Source organism: Phaseolus vulgaris, chromosome 10 (genome assembly GCF_051622355.1).
Source record: "Phaseolus vulgaris cultivar YP4 chromosome 10, ASM5162235v1, whole genome shotgun sequence".
NCBI classification, from domain to species: Eukaryota; Viridiplantae; Streptophyta; class Magnoliopsida; order Fabales; family Fabaceae; genus Phaseolus; species Phaseolus vulgaris.
The window spans coordinates 6,713,739-6,737,634 of NC_143507.1; the positions used below are offsets into that span (position 1 = coordinate 6,713,739).

Below are 23,896 nucleotides of genomic sequence, written 5' to 3' on the forward strand. Positions count from 1 at the left end.
AAATGGTTACTCTTATTATAGGATGTGTTGCTTACACCTAATTATGTACTCTTTTATATATTATGAGGTTCAATTATGAATTCCATAAAATTTGTAGGATTTTACGATTTACGATCTTACGTTTTATGATTCATGTTTATCTTTTCGATCCTAAGTAAGATCTCGATTTTGACTATCTTGGTTGTAATGCTAGGGGGTTGGTAATATAAGGTGGAGGTGGACGTTGTCTAATTTTAGAGTCTCTACATTTTTCTTCTATGAGCTTGGCTAACCCAATGGCTTGTGAAATAGAGAAAAGGTTTAGGATACCCAACTTTCGACAGAGTTCTGGTTGTAAACCCAAGATGAAACAATTGAGTATAGTTTGTGGAGTAAGTCCCACAATACAATTGCATAATTTTTCAAAACAGGCCTGATATTCAGTTACTGTGGTGACTTGATTGAGGTTGAATAGTTCTGTTTGGTGGTTAACATAGGTGGATGTTCCAAAACGCAGTTCCAAGGAACGGGTGAAGGAGGGTCAATCTGTGATTAGAAGGTTTTGATGCATCCACTTAAACCAGCTGAGAGCTAAAAAAGCTACCATAAATAATCTTTGCTCAGGTGGGATTTGATAAAAAAGAAAAATATTACTCTACTTGAAAGAGCCAATCCAAGGGTTCAGGAGCTTCAAAGAAGGCTAACTGAAGCTTGGGGGGTCAGATGGTGGGGGCAGGATTTTGATGTTGAGCGTGGTTTTGGGTGTGGTTAGGAATAGTCTGTGCCTCATTGGTGAGGGGAGAGGATGTTGCAATATTTCAAGTGATGTTTGCGCCACCTGGTGGCTGGACAAGATTCTCTATATGCGAAATAAAGGATACCTGATCAATGAGGAAGGTGGCAGTGGAATGAAGGGACTCGTTACAAGCTTCCATGGAAGCTTGATGGGTGTGGGTTTCTTCCATCTGAACTTGGATGGCAACAAGGTGTTCGTGGATGGAGTGGAGTATTTCCTCCAGATCTTTTGTTTGGGTTTGAGAGGCATGGTAGGTCAATGAAAGCACCAATTTGCTAAGCTTCTGCTATAGCTATACTAAGAGAAGAGAGAATACACTAATATAATTAGGACACAAAACCTTTGATGCATTCATTTTGGTATCAATACTCTAAATAGGTACCCTATGTGCCCTTAGGCCTTACAAACATCTATTCTTATGATAATATAACCTCCTTTTCTAACTTATTAGATTGCATATTGGTCCATCCATTTAGGTTGTCTAATTAATCTTTTGGGTCATCTTGGAGTGTTGGGTTGAGGTGTATCATAATCATCCTAGTTGTTAGATAATCATATCTTTAAGAATAATATTTCTATCCCAATTGGGTATCTATAAGTATGGAAGGGAAATATTTATAAAGAAAGATCAATTCTTGAATACATCTTAATTTGACACATCAGGGAATACATATTTGGATTATAATTTGTAAAAGTAACCTTGGTGCTGATTTCTACTAAAACTTAGTTTTAGATCAAATGTAAGTGCACTAATTTATTTTTATATGTTATAGCAATTGAATTATAATAGGTAGTTGGTTGAAAGTGTAAACATTTGTAGAAAGTGTGTGAGCATGAAGCCTTTTTAGATATGTTGAATGTTTGTGACTGCAATTGGATGATCCATTACTAACAGAAGAAAAACAATGTAATAATGATTCTGGTTCATGTAGCATGAATTCTATTAGGCTTAAAATGGAGATTTTTTGCCAAACCATCTCCAATATCCGATTCACTGCAATCCTTTACATTAGACCCATGTTAGTATAAAAGATGAAGCAAGGAATTTGCTTTCTACAAAATCCTGTGTGGAAGTTTGTCAGTGTTATAAAGTTTTTGCACTTCATTCTAAAGATTTTTTATATTGTTAACAACAAGCTCAACATTTTTTGATAAGCTTTCTGTTTGTTCCTCAACAGTCTCCAGAAGGGAGAATAGTTGTCTGCGATATTGCTGACATAATCGATCTCTGTACTCAAGTTCCTTTGTGAGTTGTTGAATTATCCTATCCTTTGACTCCTGGAAGTAAGCCAAACAAAAATTGTTAAGATTTCATAAATGCATTAGTTCAAAATTGTTAAGATGTTGATACAAATGTTTCTGGTGTAGTAGTACAAGTAAAACTCTTCAAAAGTTTCAGGTGTCTGAAGTGTTTGAACTTTGAAAATATGTAAGGAAAGTTCAGGTGAAGATGCTAAGATAAAAACATGTCAACTGTTCTGTAAATTTTCATTCAATGCAAATGATCATTTTGAGTAACATTATGCTTATGATTCAGAACTGATCTTCCAATAAGGAAAAATTCTCCACTGTCATCAATCTGCTTATGTGCCACAAAAGCTGCTGGAGATTTCCTATAGTAACATACTTAAAGTATATATTCACATCATATTTGGACATAATATAAAAAATAGGAGCCAAAAATAAAGAACTAAAATGTAACACAGTATATGAATGGTGCCTAAAGATAACTGGCAGATTCAATACAGACTAGAAGACTGTAGCATTCCTGCTACACTCTGTGTAACCATTAACTAGAAACCTAAATTATGAGTCTCCTTAAAATCAATTCATTCATTCCCTGACTTTTTGACACTGACAGAACACGAGAATGAATTATGGTAAATTGGGACAAGTTCAGGTCTGTTCAGAAGCATGGAATTAGAATGAAATAAGTCTTAATTCATTTTTTTGACTCAATAAATCTTAATTCTTAAAAACCAAAAAGAATGAATAGCTAAGATGAGATTTTTACATTGTGTTAAATTAATCTTTGTCAGCATTCTGCATGATAAGAAAATACAATGAAATAAGAATGAGCATACATCAATGTTGTTCAATCTAAACAAGTTTGGGGATATAAACAGCTATAGAAATCTTTAAAATATAGGAATCCATAATTAACTACATTTCCACTTCACACCGATGAACTATAATCAGTCACAGCCTCACATGTGTGACATTAAGAGATACACTCAACTCTACTGCTGGTCAAATATAATAGTTACTCACAAAACTTGTTGCCTAAAAGAACAAAAAGTAACAAATGATTTTACCTTTTCTATAAAGAGCAATAAATCTGTGATTTACTGATCTTTACATAACATAAATAGAGATATACTAGATTTGGCAACAAGAAATGAACTCCGATGGCAAAAATCTTTGATAATATTCAAGATTAAAGACTATTACTTCAACAGTTAAAGGTGTGCAAACAGGAATTACTACTCCACAAGACATTTGTTGTCCCAATTTGCAATAGATTAAAGTAAAATACAAAACTGTATTCAATTTTAATACCGAGACATGGAGAACTAAATATTCAACGTCAGGAATTAAAGATAAAACTCACAATCATTTTACTATATGAAGGAGAACCAGAAGCATTTAGCAGATGACTGTGCTCCTTCACAAATTTAGTAACCACCCACTTCCCACATTTATTAACTTTAACCAACATCATGGCTTCACAACCTTCTCTTATGCTAGTCCTTGGTTTATGAACAGGCTTGGTTTTATTTCTAACCCTCACATGAAAACCTTGCTTATTGCATGAAAAACGGCGCGAAATGATTCGGTTGTCAACCTCAGAACGATGGCAGCGATCAAGGCGCACAACAAACCCTTCCTGCCTTGCATACTCATCATAAAAGTTCTTGGCAGCTTCCTCTGAATCAAACTCCATACCAACATTTGGCTCCACAATAGAACTGCCTTCAAATGCTGCTGATATTTTATCAGTACAATTTTCAACTGTTTCTGCCACAGCTTCCAAATCCACTAATAAGACAACAGTGAGCAAATGATCATTCAGTGAAACTATTCAATCATGAGCTTATCTATTTAAATCTTGCATAACTACATTTTCAAAAGAAAAATCACTGAAGCAAAATCTTCAAATTTGAACAACCACCACCACCACCAAAGCCTTATTCTAGTAAGTAGGTTTAGCTACATGGATCACAAAGTTCCGTTAAGTTTGGTTTAAGACCAAATTTTTAGAGATACTATTCATCATAAGATCCCTCTTAACAACTTTCTCAATATTCTTGTTCATCTCCCTGTCTATCTTTACTCTCCTCAATGGTGCTTCAAATGGTTTTCCATCACTAGAGAATAACCACAACTGAAGACAAGTGCATTACTAACAATTTTCAATATGCAGCCCCAAACCAAATTGAACTTACCTTCAACAAAAAAATTGAAAGAAAGATGTTGAATCCCAATATTTTAAAATCTAAACAAACAGTAACAAGATGCTATTTTCTGAACTTATCTTACAAAATTACACAAACCCATTTGCTATAACAAAGTTTTCTCTCGTAAATTCAACCTTACTTAAGCTCTAGCGAATACATAAATCAAAAGGGGGAAAATGAAACTCCCCACATCATGAATTTTCCTGAAATTATACAGATTAATGAAAATGTGAAATTTTAAAGGCAGTGAAGTGAAATGAATCAAGAATGAGTAAGCTTACTTACTAGAAATTAACACAGGGTTGTGTGCAAGTAGGGTTAAATTGGTGGAAGATAATGTGAGAAAGTTGAGCAATGAAGGTGTGTGTTCAATGAAGGAAGAAGAATGTTATGACTTCTATGGTTTTTATGTCATAAAATCATTTTTTTGGCTGAATGTTGGTCTTATTTGGATGTTTTTAATTTTTTTGTCTTTCAAAAAATTAATTTTATGTTTAATCTTTCAAAAATTTGGTTTAAGTGATTTTCGAAATATTTTTAATTTTATTTATAAAATATTAAAAAATTCTTTTGATTTGTATTAAATACTTTTCGTTAGGTGGTAATGTATTAAGTGAATCAAAGCAATGTAAGAAAAAAAAATAGAACCACTATAACAACAAATAAAATAAAATATCTTTTAGGCTTTTTTAGATTAAGGAGTGATTAGAAAAAGAAAATAAATAAGAGATATATAATAGACTGTTGAGTTATTTTTGAGAGAAAATAAAAAATATTATTTGATTGATGTTAATGAATAAACCTTTTTATATTAATATAATGAAAAAATAATTTATAGGGTAAATTTTAAAATAATTCTTTTAATATTTTTATTCTAATTATTTAGTTTATTATTACAATAATTAGTTCTATTAAAATAATCAATTATGTTACATTATCAATAAGATAATTTATTAAAGTGTTAATACTTTAATATTTCTTACAAAAGTTCAAGCCACTTATTAACTACCTAATATTATTTGTTTGATTCATCCTTTATTGCTAGATATTCTTTTTAATAAAAAAAAATTGATTGTCAAATATTGGTATCAAAATATCTTTTCTAAATCCATTATATCATAATTTTTTTTTATTATTATTATATATGTATATATTTCGTTTATAATCAATTATACATAAAATTTGTATATCTTTCTTTTTATATTGATAAAAGTAAAGAAGTCTCACTCGAAAAATTCTTACACATTTAAGACAATTGTTTTACAGTAACTTTCTTCTATTCAATTTTATTTTATTTCCACCAAAAAATATATAATTTGTTAATTAAGTTGTATTGGAAATTTAGAACATTTCTTTCAAGAACTTCACAATTGTGTAAACTGGGATAAATTGTCTCTAACATTATGCATGAACACATTTTATGTGGATATTTTCCTTTTAATATGATTTACTCTAAATTTAAAAATAGTTTGAAATTTGAAACTTAAGAATGATCGCATTTTATAAGGATTAAATTTTTTTTAAAAGGTTCGAAAATAAGTATTTTTCTTTTACAAGATTGAAATGAAAACAAAATTAAATAATATAAAAACTATAATATTTATTAAATTCCACATCAGATAAAACTATGTTATTTTTTATATATTAAAAAGGATAAATAGGTGATTTAATATAACTATTATTAATATATTTCATTTTTAGTATAAAAGAATAAAGTCTTAATATGATAATTTTAATTTTTGTTTGAATTTTGTTAATGGTTAATATAATTGATTATGTTTGGTCTTTAATAATTTATTTGAATTTAAATAATGGTTTTTAATGATTAACATGATTAACTTAAATGAAGACAGTTGAATGGAAAAAATTAATGTCCGCCTGCTTAATTAGCACCAGATGATAGTTCCAGAAAGTAATTGAGTAGAAGATAGGAGAAACTTTCGCCACCAAGGAAAATCTTAAAGCCTGGATATATAGCTACAGAGAAAATAGATTTACTCCTTCTGTCCTTCATATGAGCGCTCGATTCCAAATAATTACAACATTTTGCACAAAATTGGAAATTGTAAGAACATACTAAAATGAAGTTAATGTACAGGCAGAAATCGAAGGAAAATTTTACATAAAAATTCCAAGGTCATATAATTTATTGAACTACTAATCTTTGCAAGTGATCCAGGAAGACCTCAAAGCTAACATCATCAGTAAAGATAATATCACCTCCAGGATTATAATTTTCGGTGTTGTAAGTCGCAGAAGGATTTAACTTTGCTAGTAGAAATCGAGCCTGCACACACATTAACACAAAACATCTTACATTACTGTAAAACGAATGGAGCTAGTCACACTGAAAAACAAAAATACTAATATGCATATGCATATAGCAGTTAGTTCAGAGCATATGAATCACATCAATTAAATTACAGCTATATTCAAAGCTCACCGATAAACAATAATTATTCTCATCATACATAAACAATTTGTATAGGGAGAGCTTTTCAAATGAAACTGACAGGTAAATTAACTTCCTTTTTTCACTGCCAATGGATCCCAAGGAAACCCACATACACACAAGGATTAAAGAAAACCATGGCATCAATAGTTTTTCGCCACCCATAAATTTTAATTCATTCTTAGCACATTCGGAGAATACTATATCGAATATCACCTTCATTCATTTGCTTTAGTAAATGCGGTATAAGCCCTTCTAGTCACACATAAAGGTCCAATAACTAACAGTTATGAAATACATGTTTCTCAGTGGCTACATTAAATGTCATTAATTGGATGAACATAGCATGTCAGTATAATTATTTAACAAAAAGTAATTTATTTCGGATTGTGTCAACAATATGTGATATTCATGCAATCTGGGTAGCATTGCAAAATACTACCATGAACTTTAAAATCACTAATGAATGGATGAAATGGCAAAATCTGAGCCCTCCATCCAAATCTCACGGAGAATGACAAAATAATAGATGATACTTTGGAGTTCTTAGCTGGTGTACATCTATTGAAGTGCGGAGTGAGATACAAAAGCAAAATTAAAAGAAAAAAAAATTCAGAACAATAATTCTAGGATGACACCATGGTAATTAGAAAACAATGAAAGGGGTAATTAATTAGAAGCAATGAAAAACAAACGGTAGCAGCAAGCAAACCAATTATTGTATTATCAGGTGATCAAGGGCAAGAAGGAATAGAAAGTAACCTGAGAGCCGTGCTGATCACAAATGACCAGGCGAGGTACAGGAAATCTCTCCTTTATTATTAAATCTGAATCATCATGAGGAGCTCGTAGCAATTGAGCAAATGCCTGAAAAATAGTCATTTAATCAAATAAATTGTCAATGTCAAGGTAAGAGCACTGGTGATCTAGTCCAGTTCTAGACATTATGACCTCAAGAAAACACTGATAGAAGCTTACAAAGACCAGGGAAAGATGCCCAAAGACCAATTCAAACTATCAAGTTGGTTCAACATAACACAGGCCATACCATGGATTTCTCACTAAACAGTTAATACAAGAATGATAAAAGTCAGAAAATAAAATAAAGCCCAAGTATTATAAACGGATGCCTAACTGCAGCCAAGGAGCTGCCAGATGTGTTAAAACTTTGCAGTAGCTGCATATATAGACCTATACGCAGCAAGCCCAAGCACCTTACTGAATTTAATCTTAAATCAATATGATCAATAAAAGCCCATAATCTACAATATTTTTTCCTAACACTGAAATTAACAAAAATACTGAAACAGTAAGTTGGATACTGTAATTCTCAAACAAAAACCTCAGACCAAAACTAAATAGAATAATTATTCTCAGATTAACAATAACACATTCGAAGAATACCTGATGTTCCGGTTCATTATGATATCCAGCCTTACGCCATTGAGCAATTGTTGAACCATGAAAAATAACAACAGTGAAAAATGAATCCAAAAGCAGGATCTTATCAGCCGCAATGGCAGCAACATCAAGAAGTGCTGGTTCTGGACCAGAATGGAATGAATAAGAGATCAACGAAGGCTGAACCATGACAACAGAATTAGCAACATTTTCACGGTTCAGTATCATTCTAAAGTAAGCCGTCTCGTCTGGGCTGTTGTTAAACACCTGTGATAAATATAATTAAGGAAATAGGTAAACATTGAAGTACAAAATATTAGTGCAGCAAATATCACAAACCTAAAAAATCCGATAATACAATACCTGAACAAACTGAGAACGTCGGAAATGAAACATAAATTGTGGGAATATTGACAACCTGGGAGACAAACTGAAAGAAGATGGTGCGTCCTTTTGAAATTCCCCAAATCGGGAACACAGATTTATCAATGCCTTGTCCAACCATCTGATAGGATCAAATTCAGCCTGATTCCAAAATTACGTCATTACAAAACATCACAACATTAAAAGAGCACAACCACAAAAGCAGGTCAGTGAGAAAGAGATGAGCAGGTTCTCAGTTCTCACAACTATGGGTGTATCATGTGGAAAAGTAGTACTTCTGAGACTCTTGATCTTTTGTCATTGTACTGTTTAGCGATGCACAAGTATGACGGGTTTTTCAATTGACTATATATCTTCGTTCATTTTCTTGAAAGGAGAAGCAAAGGAAACCTCATGCCATTTTTCATGCAGAATGTAGTTTTTAGCTGGATTATAACAAAAAGCTGTTGAATTTTCTTTCCTCTCTTGCAGAGTTTGATTTTGAAATCTAAATTAACAGAATAATTAAAAAACCTGTAGAATAGTTTTCCCAAATGATTTCTAAAACAGACAGCAATTAACTATAATGCATTTTAGTTCTGTAAATTAATTTGCACATACTACTGGGATCTACTTATTCAAGACATTTTCAAACTTGGACGTGATTTTCCTGGTTTGTGATATCTCAACCATAGCACTGCTATGAGACCAAATGATAAGATCAATTCCTGTCCAAGAGGGGGACAGTATTACTGAATTAGAGTGAAAGTGTTCACAGACAGTATTAACATACTCGTACCCTAAACTTTTTAAAGTTATCATATCTCCTACATGTACCCAGAACTGGTATACCCATATCCATGCAACATAGATTACCAATTTACCATAATTGGATAGAGCTCACAATATCACCAATTAAAATATTTAAATAATCTCTAACAACAATGAATGAATGATTTATCAATAACTGAGTATGCAAGGTCAAGATAATATCTCGTTATTCAACAATAAGATATATTAAACATTTATTCTACAAAAAATTATGAAGCAAAGTTAATGTTCGTGACTTCAGCAATAAGCGGATCCCTATCACACATACGGGAAGGTTGATACATTTATCCAAAAACAACAAAAGTGAAAAAAAACACCATGCACTCACCTCTGTTTCCATTTTGTAAGAGACTTGACGTGCCATGACTATAGCAGCTGCTTCTTGGTCAAATCCAGCAATCAAATCCTACATTTAGACATAAATGTTATAGAAACACAGAAATTTTTCATAAAATAACAAAAATGATTTTTTCATAACACCGAGAAAGAAAGACTTCTCAAGTTACTTGAAAAATTATCCCATGCAACATTGAACAACCATAAGCACTGATTATCACACATAAAAGACTTTGAAGACCCCCCCACATTGACGAGATATATGGCAAAAGCATTCTACAAATGGATTGAGCAATACCCCTACCTCACGTCAAGCTAGCTTTGAGAGGTAAGCTCAGTTAATTATAACATGGAATTGGACAAGGTATCAACAACACTAACCCGACCTTGATAATGGGGTACCTACAAATATCCAACAATCTAACAAACTTAATGCTCCAAATGTCCAATTCCAGCAGCAAGGGATGTGTTAGGATCCAAAGTCATCTTAGCATTCAGCCAAATGACTTGGTTAATGCTCGCCCCTTTTGGGGGCTTAAATTAAGCTCACAACTTTAGGACATGGACATAATACACCTTAGCAGTGGCTTCTTTGGGCTGCCTTAAATGCAGCATTGAAGGGGCAGTATGTAATCTCAAATTGACTATTGATATGAATTAAATAGTTCTTACAAGACTTGAACCATCCTCATCTTACAAGTTAATTTTTAAAGGTTGACTTAGACCCTAAATACAAATTATAAAATTATACTTGAATATGTCCTAGATTTGTTGTTGGGCCAACTGTATTCCCCTGTTCCAAGCCCACAGCCCCTAGTCATGAAGGGTGTGTAGGAAACCCGCCTTAGTAGTGGTCACCCCTAGGTCATAGAATCTCTAAAAGAACTACCTAAAGAGGGGTAGACCAAAAAGGCTAAATAAAATGTCCGTGTGGGGCCATTAAGACATGTACTATCAGAAGTTAAGATCCTACAATGAGTAGAGATATGGTCTAAGTAATGCTTATAAGGCTTAGGCAGTCCTAGCTGTACAAGCCAATTTTGAACGGTAAGGTTATGCCCGAAGCCACAAATAACCACTCGTCATTGTGTATGAGTAAACTAAAAATGGTGACAATCCACGAGGTATGCACATTGTGGTGTCCAGGGAGGGTAGATGTACCCCAGTCTAACTCCCACAACCATAGAGGCTATTTTGATAATTAGAATCTGTGTAACCTCAAAGTAACGAATCAGAAACTTACCATGACGCCTAAGCTCCCCCTCATACAAGAATGAAAAAAAAAAAATAGCTAGATCTTTCAGTTTTGGGTGAAGGAAAAGTTCAGTACAAAAATGACTACCATACATGAGAATTGTGATGAGTCCATTTAAAAACACAAAAAAGGAATACATGCATACATATATATATGGCCAATATTTCAGATCAAAGGAGCACAGCAGCCGACTTGGATATCATAAAAGGAAGCAACCTACTTTCTAAATACCAACCTATTCAACAATTGTCTTAATTTCACTTCAGAATCAAAGCCTACCAATAAGCTCAACCAATTACCCCAAAACCATTGACTTCCAACAAGGAAACTAAGCAAGGGAAGGAATATAGTGGTAGAAATAGTGAACAAAGAAAAAGGCTTTGTTTTGCATCACAATGAAAAATGTACAGTGTATCATTCCTAAACTATATTTTATCACATTTTCAATTTGATAACTCTAAACAAATTGATTTAGTAATGAATGGAGATCGAAAGAATCAGGTATAATGAATCAAAAGGCTGAAGATGAAACCTTACCTGTATACTTTCTGGTCCAGCAATCCATCTACGTGAAAGTGTCGTAACCCGTAATCTCATCTGCCCACTGTTATTCTGATAACTGAAGCAAAACATCTGTGATGAGTGAGAAATATTTCACGTACATTACCATAACAGACAAAACATTACTCGAGGAGGATAGAGACAGTTTTCATACTAAGTCAAGAATTGGAAGTAAAATTGATTGCTTGTGGCCTGCATGGCTGCCTCAGGACTTTCCTTCCTCACAACATCAAAAAATAGGCACAGCGATGTTGATTTGTCAAGGCCACACATCTTCCATGCACTTGTACCCCCTTGACCAATAACAACATCTGAGCATAATGGGCCTTTCTGCAGATACAGAGAAGAAGATAAGCATCTATGGGGTGGAGATAAGTAGCAGAAAAGAGGTGAGATATTCTAGACACCTTTTCAAGAGATGCACAAGGGCCAATAATACCCTGGATTTTCAAGTCCTTAGAGCAGTTTATCTCAAATATTCCACTGCAAAAAGAAGTTAGATAAGAAATAAAATTCATTATATAAAGCAATGCATGACTATCAGGACCAACTATACTAACTATATGACTTTAATATATGTTATAAATGTGAATGATATACATTTGCAGTAAGGCTATGTTCATGGCACCAGTTATGGTCTATTATCCAGCACTAACTTGGTAAAGCTTGGTTCTAATGGAGCTGATTGAGTCAACAAGTCAGCGGCCATAGAACATGCACCATATTATAATTAGGGATTCGGTACAGCTAAAAGTGCTGATCAATTCCTTCACTATTATTCCTTTTTTATTAGAAAGATAGACTGCCACAGAACAAGTTAAACTTGAGGACAGTATTAAAAGATATATGAATTAATAGATTGTTAGATGGTTTGGGGGCTTGGGGGCTAGTAGTACTAGTGCTTGACCAAAGTCTTAGTACTAATAGGAGTTTTAGGCAATGATATTGTATTACATCATCAATAATATATCCAACGTGATAATAGTTAGAATTGTATCTTTTTTCTGTTAGCATGTATAATGAAAGTGAATAAAGACAGTTGTTAGTCAGTAGGTTACAAGGTTATCAAACTCAAGAGTCTACTCAGACTCGTGGGAGGTCTATAAACTCGACTCGTAAACCCGACTCGTAGACTCATAAGAGTAATTCTCACAAAGGAAACCCTTGGCGAGAATTCCATTCCCCATTTTCTGTTCTGCTCTTCAATAAAGTTCTGTTATTTTGGTCTTCTCTAGTTACATCTTATTTTTTCTGGATTTCTATCAATTTCTCATTCACTTCTTTCCTAGCCCTAAAATTCATCATTTTAACAAGGATCAACTAGTTTTCCAATTTTACACAATTATACATTGGTACACTAATCACACACATGTAATGTAACTATAATACTATATTTAACTAACATAGTAGCTCAACTAGCAATTGGTTTGGTAAGATAGGTTTGCACCCACTTATACATTACATTATTATTTGACCATATCTCTAGTCGATGTAGGCTCTCCAACACAGACCTCAACAAACATGACTGAGATAGGCTCTGATACCATCTTAAGAAAGTGGAATTTAATCCTAACAAAATTGGCTTGTAAGGTGAGGTTTGCACCCACTAATATACTATAATTTGCCCTTATCTATAGTCAATGTGGGTTCTTCAATACACTCCATCATGCCAAGGACTGGACATTTCGAAAATGGGACTAGGGGGAACCCAATAGTAGGTGACAAGAGACTTAACAAACTTGAGTAGGATAAGCTTTGAATGACTTTGATACCCATCTCAAGAAAGTAGAATTTAAGTCTTACTTAATCTCACTAAATTGGCTTGGTAAGGTGAGGTTTGAAACCACTTATATACAATAATTGCCCTCATCTATCTTGAGCACAGGACTAGGAACTTGACTAAGATAGGTTTTAAATGACTCTAATGTCATCTTAAGAAAGTGAGATAAAAATGTAACTCAACCTCAGAAAACTTGTTTAATAAGGTGAGGGTTGCACCTATATAGTATTATTTAGCCATATCTCTAGTAAATGCGGGTTCTTCAACAACAACTAAGGAAGATCCATACATCAAAGAAAAAAAATGAAAATATTAAGACTTACTTTGAAGATAGACCCAAGTCATAATCACCCGACTGGAAAACACGCTTAAGTGAATCCTTGAACACTGAATGGCCAAAACTTTCAGCAAGTACAACAAGGCCTCCGGTCCTTTCAACAGCAGTTTTAAGTTCGGCAATTCCTACCTGGAGGATAAAGTATACAGAAGAAATTTAATATTTTTCAATATGTGAAAATTATACAAAAGCAAAACAACCACATACAGAAATTTCTAACATCTACAAAAATGAAGAATAACACTTTTGTCAGCCAATATAGTCCACCTAAAACTATAACGCTTAGCATCACACAACTTGACCAGAAATGAAATCAGATAGCAGGTAACAAAATCATCCCCTATTTTTTTATTTTATTCATAAACAAACCAGGGATTTCAGACTATAGGAATTATGAATTTGGACAATCTAATTATTAATGGCGAGAGGCATTAGAATTATGGCTCATTGGAAGAACTGCCTCAAACTATCATTCACCACTTAAGCTTCATATAAAAATAATGATTGAAACAATTATTTTCCATAAAATAAATCTAACAAATAAAAATAAAAGAGAAGATTCCAGGCAAGACAGAACAGGAATACTCATAAAAGCTAAGAAATCAGGGGAAGAAAAAGAAACTTGGTAAGAAAAAATTGTGTTTGTGGGAAAAAAAATCAATCATTATACTCATATGTTTCATATTCTCTTTGTTAATTCCAATAAAAGAAAACATTCTCTTTGTTTACTAGTTCTAGTTAGTTCTAAACAATAATATAAAATGAGTGGACTGCTTTAATAAAAGTCATTCCCAGTGAACCTTTTCTTCTCATAGCATAGAATAAATATCAATATTTTTATAGACTAGAGAGTAGCAAATGATAAAAGGATTGTAGCCATTAATTTAGCAATGCTTCTAAATTGTAGGCTATTGTGTGGAGTCAATACTGGTTTGAGTTATACCAAAGATGTTTATATTGATACAGTACAGTTAGCCAAAAATGGTTTATTATATGTCTATTTCTGAATTGTGACCTTCGTAGTTATGAATTACGAAAAAAACATCAAACTCTCTTTCTTTATCAATATTTTTTCATTTATATAAAATATTTTATAAATTTTTGTTACTGTACCAATAATATATCACACTAAATTTTGAGAAATTGTTATGTCCCCATATTTGTGTAATATTATGCCCATGTCATAACCAGGCTTTATACGTGGTTTTGGTAGAAGTAGAAGTAAGGAGATTATATTTATATGTAACATGGACTTTTTGCTACTATTTGGAGCATTTGTTTGAGCACAACACTTATATTCTATGAAGCAAGGACACTGCCACACCTATAATTTTTAAAATATAGGATGGATACAACACAAATATATACACACACACAGTGAACATTATTATGAATCATTTAAATTGAGAATGAACATTATATTTAATATCATCTACAAAAAATTTAATCAAATATAACAAGTTGGATGCTTTTTTCCTAATACAAAACGGAATCTAATCCATCCCTCTAAAATCTAAAAGTGAAAAGCAGATCTAATTCATTTAAAATATTTCGTCCCCTATTGATTACCATCATTGAAAAAGATACCATCTAAGTTAAATTCATCTAAAGACAAATTTAAACAGAAAAAGAGAAATACAAAATGTAAATATCAAAATGGATGTGTTTGTTTAAAGGAGAAATAGAAACTTACCTAATAAGTTTGTCATTTTCCAACTTCTTATAAAAATCATTTTGTCTTCTCTCATTAACATTTTGTTGGAATTGGATCGGATTATATATATCCTAGGAATGTTGGAGACACAAAAATATTGTTTTAAAAATTGACACTTTAATGGAGTGTCTAACACGTGTCCTAGTTCATTGGCTTATATTTTATGTTCAATAAGGTTTGAGCTCAACCACTATCACCCAATAAAAGGCTGAAAGGAGGTTATAGCATGAAGATTTGACATAAAAGCAAAATCTTCTGCATACATCGCTTTGGAAAATTAAATATATTAAAGAATGGGAAGAAGTAAATTACTGCTTAAACCATCGTCACAATCTCTTCATTACACTGGATAATTGGAAGTGTTCGTTTAAATATTCTAAGTTTGGCAAAAACTTAACAGTGAAGGTTCTTTAGGGGGAAACAGAGACAATCACTGGTCAACTTATGCACAAGTAAATGCTGTGTACCAACCAGAAAAGGATAGTTGATAAAGGTGAAAACTACCTGATCAAGAGCACAAGCAAAGAGATCTAGTACATGTCCTTGATGTACAAGCTGCTTCGAAAGTCCATCATAGAATTTCACACATTTATGGTAATGTGGCACAGAATCTTTATCCAGATCCTTGTGGGATCGAATTGGTTCAGAAAGTTGTTTGGATACAATCTGCAATATTCAATAGTTCATAAGAGAGAATCAGCTGAATGTCATCAACCAATCAAGTGAGATGGATTCATTATTGCCTATGATGCAAACTCCATTTTACTACTTCATCAAAATGAACTCCAATCCAAGCAGTTAAATACATTACCCTGAAGCAGGCATTCAAAACATTGAGATCCATTTACATGCCCTTACAAACATAGCAAATGCATTACCCTGATGCAGGCATTCAAAACAATGATATCCATTTACATGCCCTTACCAACATAGCAAAAGCATTCAAAACTAAAATATTCGAGTTTAGATTCTAAGATGAGGGGGAAAGCACAGCAGAGGGTGTGATATACTCTGAAAGAAACCAAAAGACTGAGAAAGGACCAAAAGGAAAAAACCCGCAAAAGAAACCTCAATTCAAAATACTCCAAAATCATAAGATGAACTGAAATTGGGAAACAATTGCTGTCATAAAATAAAAATAAAACTAGATAACTTCATCGGAAAAGAACTTGCAGAAATGTAAAGGAAGATTCTAAACTATAAAACCCAAAACAACTTTTTCTTACCCTAACACTAAAGCCAAATTCAAAACTTCAATAAAATCCTATTTAAGCGTTCATTCCTATATCCCTCCACAATTCACTGCAATTGCTAATCTATGTATTTCCTCCTCTGATTCCTTTATCATAATCTAGCTCTGACCAGAAAACAACTCAACAACCTCACCCTAAAGATTAACCAATATTTATCACTAATGAGTCAAGAAATTGTCATCCTTCACTACAGAATATACCTGCAATGGCTAATGGCATATTGGACATGTTGAGAGGATTAGTGACAGAACAAGTCGCTGGATGATACTGCTCTGGTATCATGTTGAGAAGATAGAAACCAAAAAGGAATATAATGAAGTCCATGTGTTGTATTCACACATGAGTATTCTTATTTGTAACGAAGAGACACAATAATAAAGAACAAAATCGATATCTAATAATGGGAAATATTTGGTAATATATTTCCCTATCAAATCATATTGTATCTCCCTATTTAATGTAATTTAATCATATCTCTAACATAATCAAATCATATAACTAACAAGACAACTTTTTCCCCCACATTTTTTTCATTTTTACTTAAAAATGACATATTTTGAGCATACTGACAATAGAGAACTCCTAAGATACAGTCATGATAAGAAAAATCAATGTCTGACCTATAATCACATCCTTATGGAATCTTTGAAGCCAAAACTTAAAGTATAATTATTAACCTCAACACTTTGTTGCTGAAAAGGTTCCTTTACTACCAGCCTAAACACTCCATTGATCACAGGCTTCACTTATTACAGTTCACCATGATAACCCACAACACTAACTAATTATAGAACTCAAATTTTGCTACATACACAACTACAAAAATAACTCATTGACAATATTATATATAACTGCATAAGTTTCATTAGTGGCTCTTACAGGAGCAGGTCCTTCAGTAGCAGGTCCACCAATAAAAGCCATTATTCTTGCGGCTGAACCAGGGACACATGCCCCTAACAAACTTGCTGCAATACTCAGAGCCGTGCTGGTACACCGAGTTGCTCTCTGATCTGCGGGCACTGCCCAAGGATCTTTCTGCAGCTCCTCCAAAACCTGCCAACCAAACCACAAGTATATCACCCATAAATTAACACAAAATACACTCCAAACTCATTTCCTTTCACTACAAGAAACACTCAACACAAAAGTTAACACCGAAAACACTCCAGATTCATTCCACTCCACTACAAGGGAAACTTAACGAACATTACCAAATTGAGAGTGGAGTGCACCGAATACAATTATAAACACCAAATGCATTTCATTCCACTACAAGAGACACTCAACAAACATTGCCAATTTAAAATAGAGTCTATACACAGAAATTAACAGCAGAGGCCAACGTCTTAAAAACAGTCTATGAACACAGTTTTGACCACAATGTCAATGTTTTTGAAGTATGTACACCACATGACATTTGCGATTGCAGCTGCATCAGCCACTTGTGTCTGCAATTTCCAAAAACACCGTGCACGGTGACAAAAAACGCTTCCACAATTTAAACCTTGCCAAATACAAATTCATTTCATTCCACTACAAGAGACACTCAACAAACGTAACTGAATTGAGAGCGGAATGCGTGCGCACACACATACAAGCAAATCAACACCAAATATATACAATCCCAATTCATTTCATTCCACTGCCATAGACACTCAACACGCATTACGAAATCGAGAGTAGCACCCGTGCGCACAGAGAAACTAACACCAAACACACTCTAAATCAACAACCATTACCGAATTGATTGTGAACTCGCACTCGGACGCCGGCACGAGGAACCGCGAAATACTGTCAGAGGAGAGCCCGTCGCGCGCGCCGGCGACCACACCGACGGCCGGGCGTGGCTTCTTGGCGAAGAAGCTCATCTGTTCGAGGAGCTGGTCCTTGGTGACATCCTTCGATCCCTTGAAGACGTACGTCTTCGGCAGCGCAGCAAACCCTAACTCATGAACATGCACTAACGTCCCGAAGGTGATGAGTCCGACAAGCGAATTCTCGGGGAGGAGCTCGACGGCCTGCGCCAGCGCGGAGCGCAGGAAGCCGATCTCCTCCTCGATGATGCAGGTATCGACGACGAAGAGGAACACGGGAGGCACGGCGGCGTCGGCGGAGGAGGAGGCGTCGGAGTTGTACTCGACGGTCGTGTACTGCGGGAAGAGCTCAGCGGGGAGGGATTCATCAGATATTGAGGCGTAGTGCGGAGGGAAGTGGTTGCGCTGGAAGCAGAACGGACAGATCCAGATCTTGGCGGCGAAGTCGACGATGCAGAAGGGATTGAGGACTGAACGGCACGTGCGGCAGCGGAGAGGCGTGTAATTGAGGACTGGCATGGAGGGGAAGTGCTTTATAGGAGTGTAGACAACGGAGACCGGAACGACGGCGTTTAGGGCGTCCTGCTTGGTGCCTGGGATCACGTTCCAGGGCATTCGCACGCCGTCTTGGGATTCGAGATCCAAGAATTCGGCCATGGTGAGAGGATCGGTGAGAACAAAGGGAAGGAACACGAGAGAGCGATCGTAGTGGTTTTGCTGCCTCTCTCTCTCTCTCCACTCAGATTGCTTGATCACAGTATTCACTGAAAAAAATAAGCATGCATTCAATATTGAATCAAAAACCGAGACACAATGGTGACTTTTGATTGGTTGGTTACTGCAAAGTTTGCACTAACCAGCAAACTTTCAAAGAGGGAGTTTGTTATTTTCTTTAACAAAAAATACATCACTCGCTTTTGAATCACTCATTCCACTAAAAAAAAATCGAGTTAGATTTTTATAGTTTTTATAAATTAAAGGAAAATAGACTATATTATTTATTTATATTTGAGTAATTTAATATTTTCAACAGAGAGTAAATTGAATAATAATAATAATACTATAATTATTAATAGTAAATAATTAATATTTTAATCCTTGAAATATTTTAAAATTTGTGTGTTCGTCCATTAATATCTTTTTATCATAACAACTTATAAGTTTTTTCATTATGTATGTACTATGGGAATACAACTATAAGAAGAGATTTAACACTACTTATGATTGTACGAGACATGAGAGAACTTAAAAAACATGTTCGACAATAGAATTGACAAAAGAAATAAAAAACAAAAAAAAATGTTAAATATTAAGTATTTATTTTGAAAAAAATATAGTAGATAGTTAAAACAAAAGTTGATCATATATTAGGAACTTCAAATTTATTTCAGTCATAAATTTTTTTTTTATAACTTTTAGTTACTTCTATTCATATGTTATACATGTACACTCTATTTGGATCAGGGTAAATACTATTCATCTGGATAAATTTGTGTTAATCATTAATGTTTGCATCCATGTTTTTTCATTGATTGATTTGGAGGTGTGAAAATGTAGAAAAATTTCAAAACATAGTTCACCCAATATGGTTAAGATTTATGAAGAAAGTCACAAAGGATTGTAGTATTTTACATGATTATTCTTGCATTTATTTTTAAGACATAATCGATATTCGAGAATTGGTTTTGTATGAAATTTTAATGGATAATCGATGTTGATAGTATGATAATCAATTATGCATGTAAATTTATGGGATAATTATTTATCTTTTCTCTGAAATTGATTATGGGTTGATTTTACAAATTTTTTTATATTAAATAATTTATATTTATATTTTTTTAAAACTTTGAAAAATTTAAGAATATAATTTATTTTTTATTTTTATTTAAATAAAATATTAAATAATTTAGATTCGTATTTATTTAGAATTTTCAATAATTTAAAAATTTTATTTAGGAAATTGAATAATTTAGAATTTTCAATAATTTAGGAATTTTATTTATTTCAGATTTTTATTTAAATAGAACATTAAATTATTTCAATTTTTACTTATTTCTAATTTTCAATAATTTATTAATTTTATTTATTTCAAATTTTTATTCATATATAACATTAAATAATTTAGGATTTGTATTTATTTAAGATTTTTCATATTCTAGGAGTTTTATATATTTCTTATTTTTACATTAAATATTTTAGATTTGTATTTATTTATAATTTTGTATAATTTATAATTTTGTATTTTTATTTAAGTATGACATTAAAAATTTTAGGATTTATATTTATTAAGATTTTTTAATGATTTACAAAATTTATTTATGGAAAATATATGTGCCAAAATTTGTAAAATATTTTTACATAAATTTTAATTTGTTTATACATAAAAAAATAATAATTATATTTTAATTTAATTTAATTTTAACCATAATGATAAATTTGTAATCTTACATTTTTATTTATTTAAAAAAATTATTTTATCAATCACGGATATGATATCACTCATTAACTTTAATAATTTTTTCTTTCACTTCTCATTATTTTTTCCTTAATCCAAACAACCTCACTTTCACCTCAAATCCACTCCATCAAATTCATCTTCAAATTCAAACAAAGCAATAGTGTCCAACTAAATAGAAAATATTTTTCAAATCTTATTTTATTAATAATATAAATTATTAACCATACAATAAATATATAATAAATTATTATATATCTTTTAAATTGAAAAAAACAAGTTATAAAAAAAATTCTATTAAAGAGAATAAGATCTAAACTAATATATTCATTATAGTATATTTTATGTTTTTATTTCTTATTGATTTACTTTAGCGTTAGATAGTCATTTGTAAAAGAACCTCATTTCGTGACTTGTTCATATCTCATTTGAAGAGTCTACCTCTTTGTGTAGTCAACAATTTGCTTATGAAACTCAAGGACTTATCGATCAATGTACAATGACTCTGTCACTTATGCTGACCCTATCCTCTTCTCTTCCACTCATCTTCAAAGAATTACAAAAATTGTTCCACACAAGTGAGAACCAACAATTAATCCACTCATGCACCCAAGTTCAATAGTTACCTAATATGTTTTCTACCAGCCACAACCTTTTATTCTTCCATTATGAAATATTTCTACCTTCCCCCAATGAGTTATGACAACGCATCTCATGAATCACCCACAACAAGTCACTTCGGTCTTAAGTCCAACCTTGCACATGTGGTAGCTTCCTTCTGTTGGCCCGAGTGAACTAAGGATGTTAGAACATTTATTCAATAACTCGCCACTTTCCAATGCAACAAGTAACTGCCACATAAATTACATTGGTTAAAACAACCTTTACCAATCCTAAATAATGTATGGGAAGACTTATATGAATTTCATCACACCCACCTACTCTCATCAGCAGGCCACATAATTATTTTGTGTCATTTGTGAGTGTTTAATCAAATACACTCATTTTCTATCATTACCCACTCATTTCACTGCCCAAAGTCTCGCACATCACTTCTCCATCACAATTTTCCACCTCCATTACTTACAAAAGACCATAATCTTTGATCGTGATTATCTCTTTGTCAGGACATTCTAGAAAAACATGTTCAAAGCCCAAGGAACCACACTTAAATTTAAATCTTCATACCACTCCCAAATAAACGATCAAACTAAAGTTTGAGACAAGGAGCTAGAGGCTCACTTGAGATGTTTTGCCAAAAATCATCCACACACATGGTACCAATATCTTTAGCTTGCAAAATTGTGGTGCAACACCTCCCACCACTTTACAATTAGCATCTCTCCCTTCCATGCAATATATAGTCGCCTACTTCCCACCACCTTTGATACGTTGCATGCATCCCTCTAAGAGTACAATTATTTTGGAATTCTTTCAACAACATACTCTCATTTTTTACACTCTCAGGCACAACCTCCATTGTACCCTTCAAATCATGGCTAATTAAAACAATTGTCATCACACCATTAGAAGCTTCAATGTCAACGACTAGGTCTAGGTGAGACTCCTACTGTATCAATGGCCTAATGCCTTTCCCCTAAGCTCAATCCTTGCTATCCAGACCCTACCAAACCACTTGTTGGATAGGCATTGTGGCTTACAAGCTTAAACTAGCCTTTACCTCATAAATCCACTTGATTTTACACACTTCATTTCTTCGACCATTCAAGGGCATTCTCCCTCAAACTCATCACATTATTACACAACTGAACTTAACACACCCACAAAACAATCCTCAAATTCATCCATCAATTTACCACCTAAAACATTAGTTTCATCATTCAAGCTCTCCACTCAAAACATGTCACCACAACTTCCTCTAGTTGTCCCCAACGTCAGTCATTCCCTTACCCTCCTTAAGCCTCTTAATTCCTAATGTGTTGAGGGAAATTTCATTTTTCACCCCTATAATTTCATTCTACACCCCATAAATATGAAAATCCTCACTTTGACCTTATAGTTTATGAAAAAAGACTTCCATATCATGCAATTCATAAGACATTTTTTGCATGAAAAAAAAATTAGATTGCACAATCTATAAGTCATTTTTTGCATAACAAAAAGCTTTTGGATATTTTTTACTTTTGAATTGTGTAATTTATAAGCTTTTTTTACTTTCCGATTGTACAATTTAAAAAGCTTTTTGCACAAACAAAATTGTTTTTGTATTGCACAATCTAGAAGTCATTTTTTCATAAAAAAACATATTTCCACTTTTGATTCTTTATTGAGTTTTGAACTCAATAAACAACTCAATCAAGGCATAGAAAGATCAAAACACACATTTGACATTGAAACAAAAACTGCAAAAATCATATAAATACAAGTGACATTATTTTTCGTATTTGTTTAAAGAGAAATATAATCATACATGATGATTAGACTTAAAAAAATTTTAGCGTCACATGATCATTAAAACAGTTATCTATTTAACAATTCAAATATATCTAAAAATTATCAACTCTTATTATTTATACACTATTTGCAAGTTATTATATTTTTTTTTCATTTTCATTCAAAATTTTATCGTTTTAAATTTTATTATTGAATATATTTTACTTTTTATTATCATTAAAATACACTACAAGAAAATAATTATTTAACGTCAAGCTAAAGTTCACATTAACAATTAAAAGTCTACGTTAATTAACCAATAGCATTGAATTTGCGTCGCTTGTGTGCAACTCTAAAATCGTTGATGCTAATTCATTAGAGTCGGCTTTTGAAGACCAACTCTAAGTTGTGTCGGCTAAGCTAAAGCTAATTTATCGCTCATTTTTAAATTTATTTTTTAATTAAAGTAATTTAGAGTTGACTTGGAGATACTAATTTTTTTATATTTTAATATATTTTAATTTAACATAAGCTTACGATAATATTTTTTATTTTAAATTTTATTTAATTTAGCATCTATTTGGCTCTCGCTAATATGTTTATTTTAAAAATTATTTAATTTAGCGTTCATTTGATCCATACTAATGTATTTTATTTTAAAATTATTTAATTTAGCATCCATTTGGTCATCGCTATTTTTTTGTTTTAAAATTTATT

At 32.7% G+C, this 23,896-nt stretch overlaps 2 protein-coding genes across 3 annotated transcripts; both read right to left on the reverse strand.

Moving 5' to 3' along the window:
* Positions 1-1,664: 1,664 nt before the first annotated feature.
* Positions 1,665-4,648, reverse strand: LOC137819487 (protein FAR1-RELATED SEQUENCE 5). Its single transcript, XM_068623356.2, has 3 exons — positions 4,519-4,648; positions 3,387-3,814; positions 1,665-2,053 (listed from the first exon to the last, which is right to left on the reverse strand). Coding segments are annotated over exons 1-3 (600 nt in total). The 5' UTR covers positions 4,520-4,648; the 3' UTR covers positions 1,665-1,882.
* A 1,538-nt stretch (positions 4,649-6,186) lies between these two features.
* LOC137818194 (Sec23/Sec24 protein transport family protein) lies at positions 6,187-19,266 on the reverse strand. 2 transcript variants are annotated; one of them, XR_016516219.1, is made up of 12 exons: positions 18,256-19,263; positions 17,396-17,569; positions 15,768-15,929; positions 13,536-13,678; positions 11,840-11,915; positions 11,587-11,762; positions 11,409-11,504; positions 9,609-9,686; positions 8,450-8,611; positions 8,090-8,353; positions 7,448-7,552; positions 6,187-6,520 (listed from the first exon to the last, which is right to left on the reverse strand). XR_016516219.1 is itself a non-coding variant. In XM_068621469.2 (12 exons), the coding sequence occupies exons 1-12, from the start codon at positions 18,985-18,987 to the stop codon at positions 6,380-6,382; spliced, it is 2,295 nt and encodes a 764-aa protein (XP_068477570.1). In that variant the 5' UTR covers positions 18,988-19,266; the 3' UTR covers positions 6,187-6,379. The 2 variants fall into 2 exon arrangements, 1 of the variants encoding a protein (XP_068477570.1); XM_068621469.2 differs by having other exon boundaries at positions 11,409-11,490; positions 18,256-19,266.
* Positions 19,267-23,896: the final 4,630 nt, after the last annotated feature.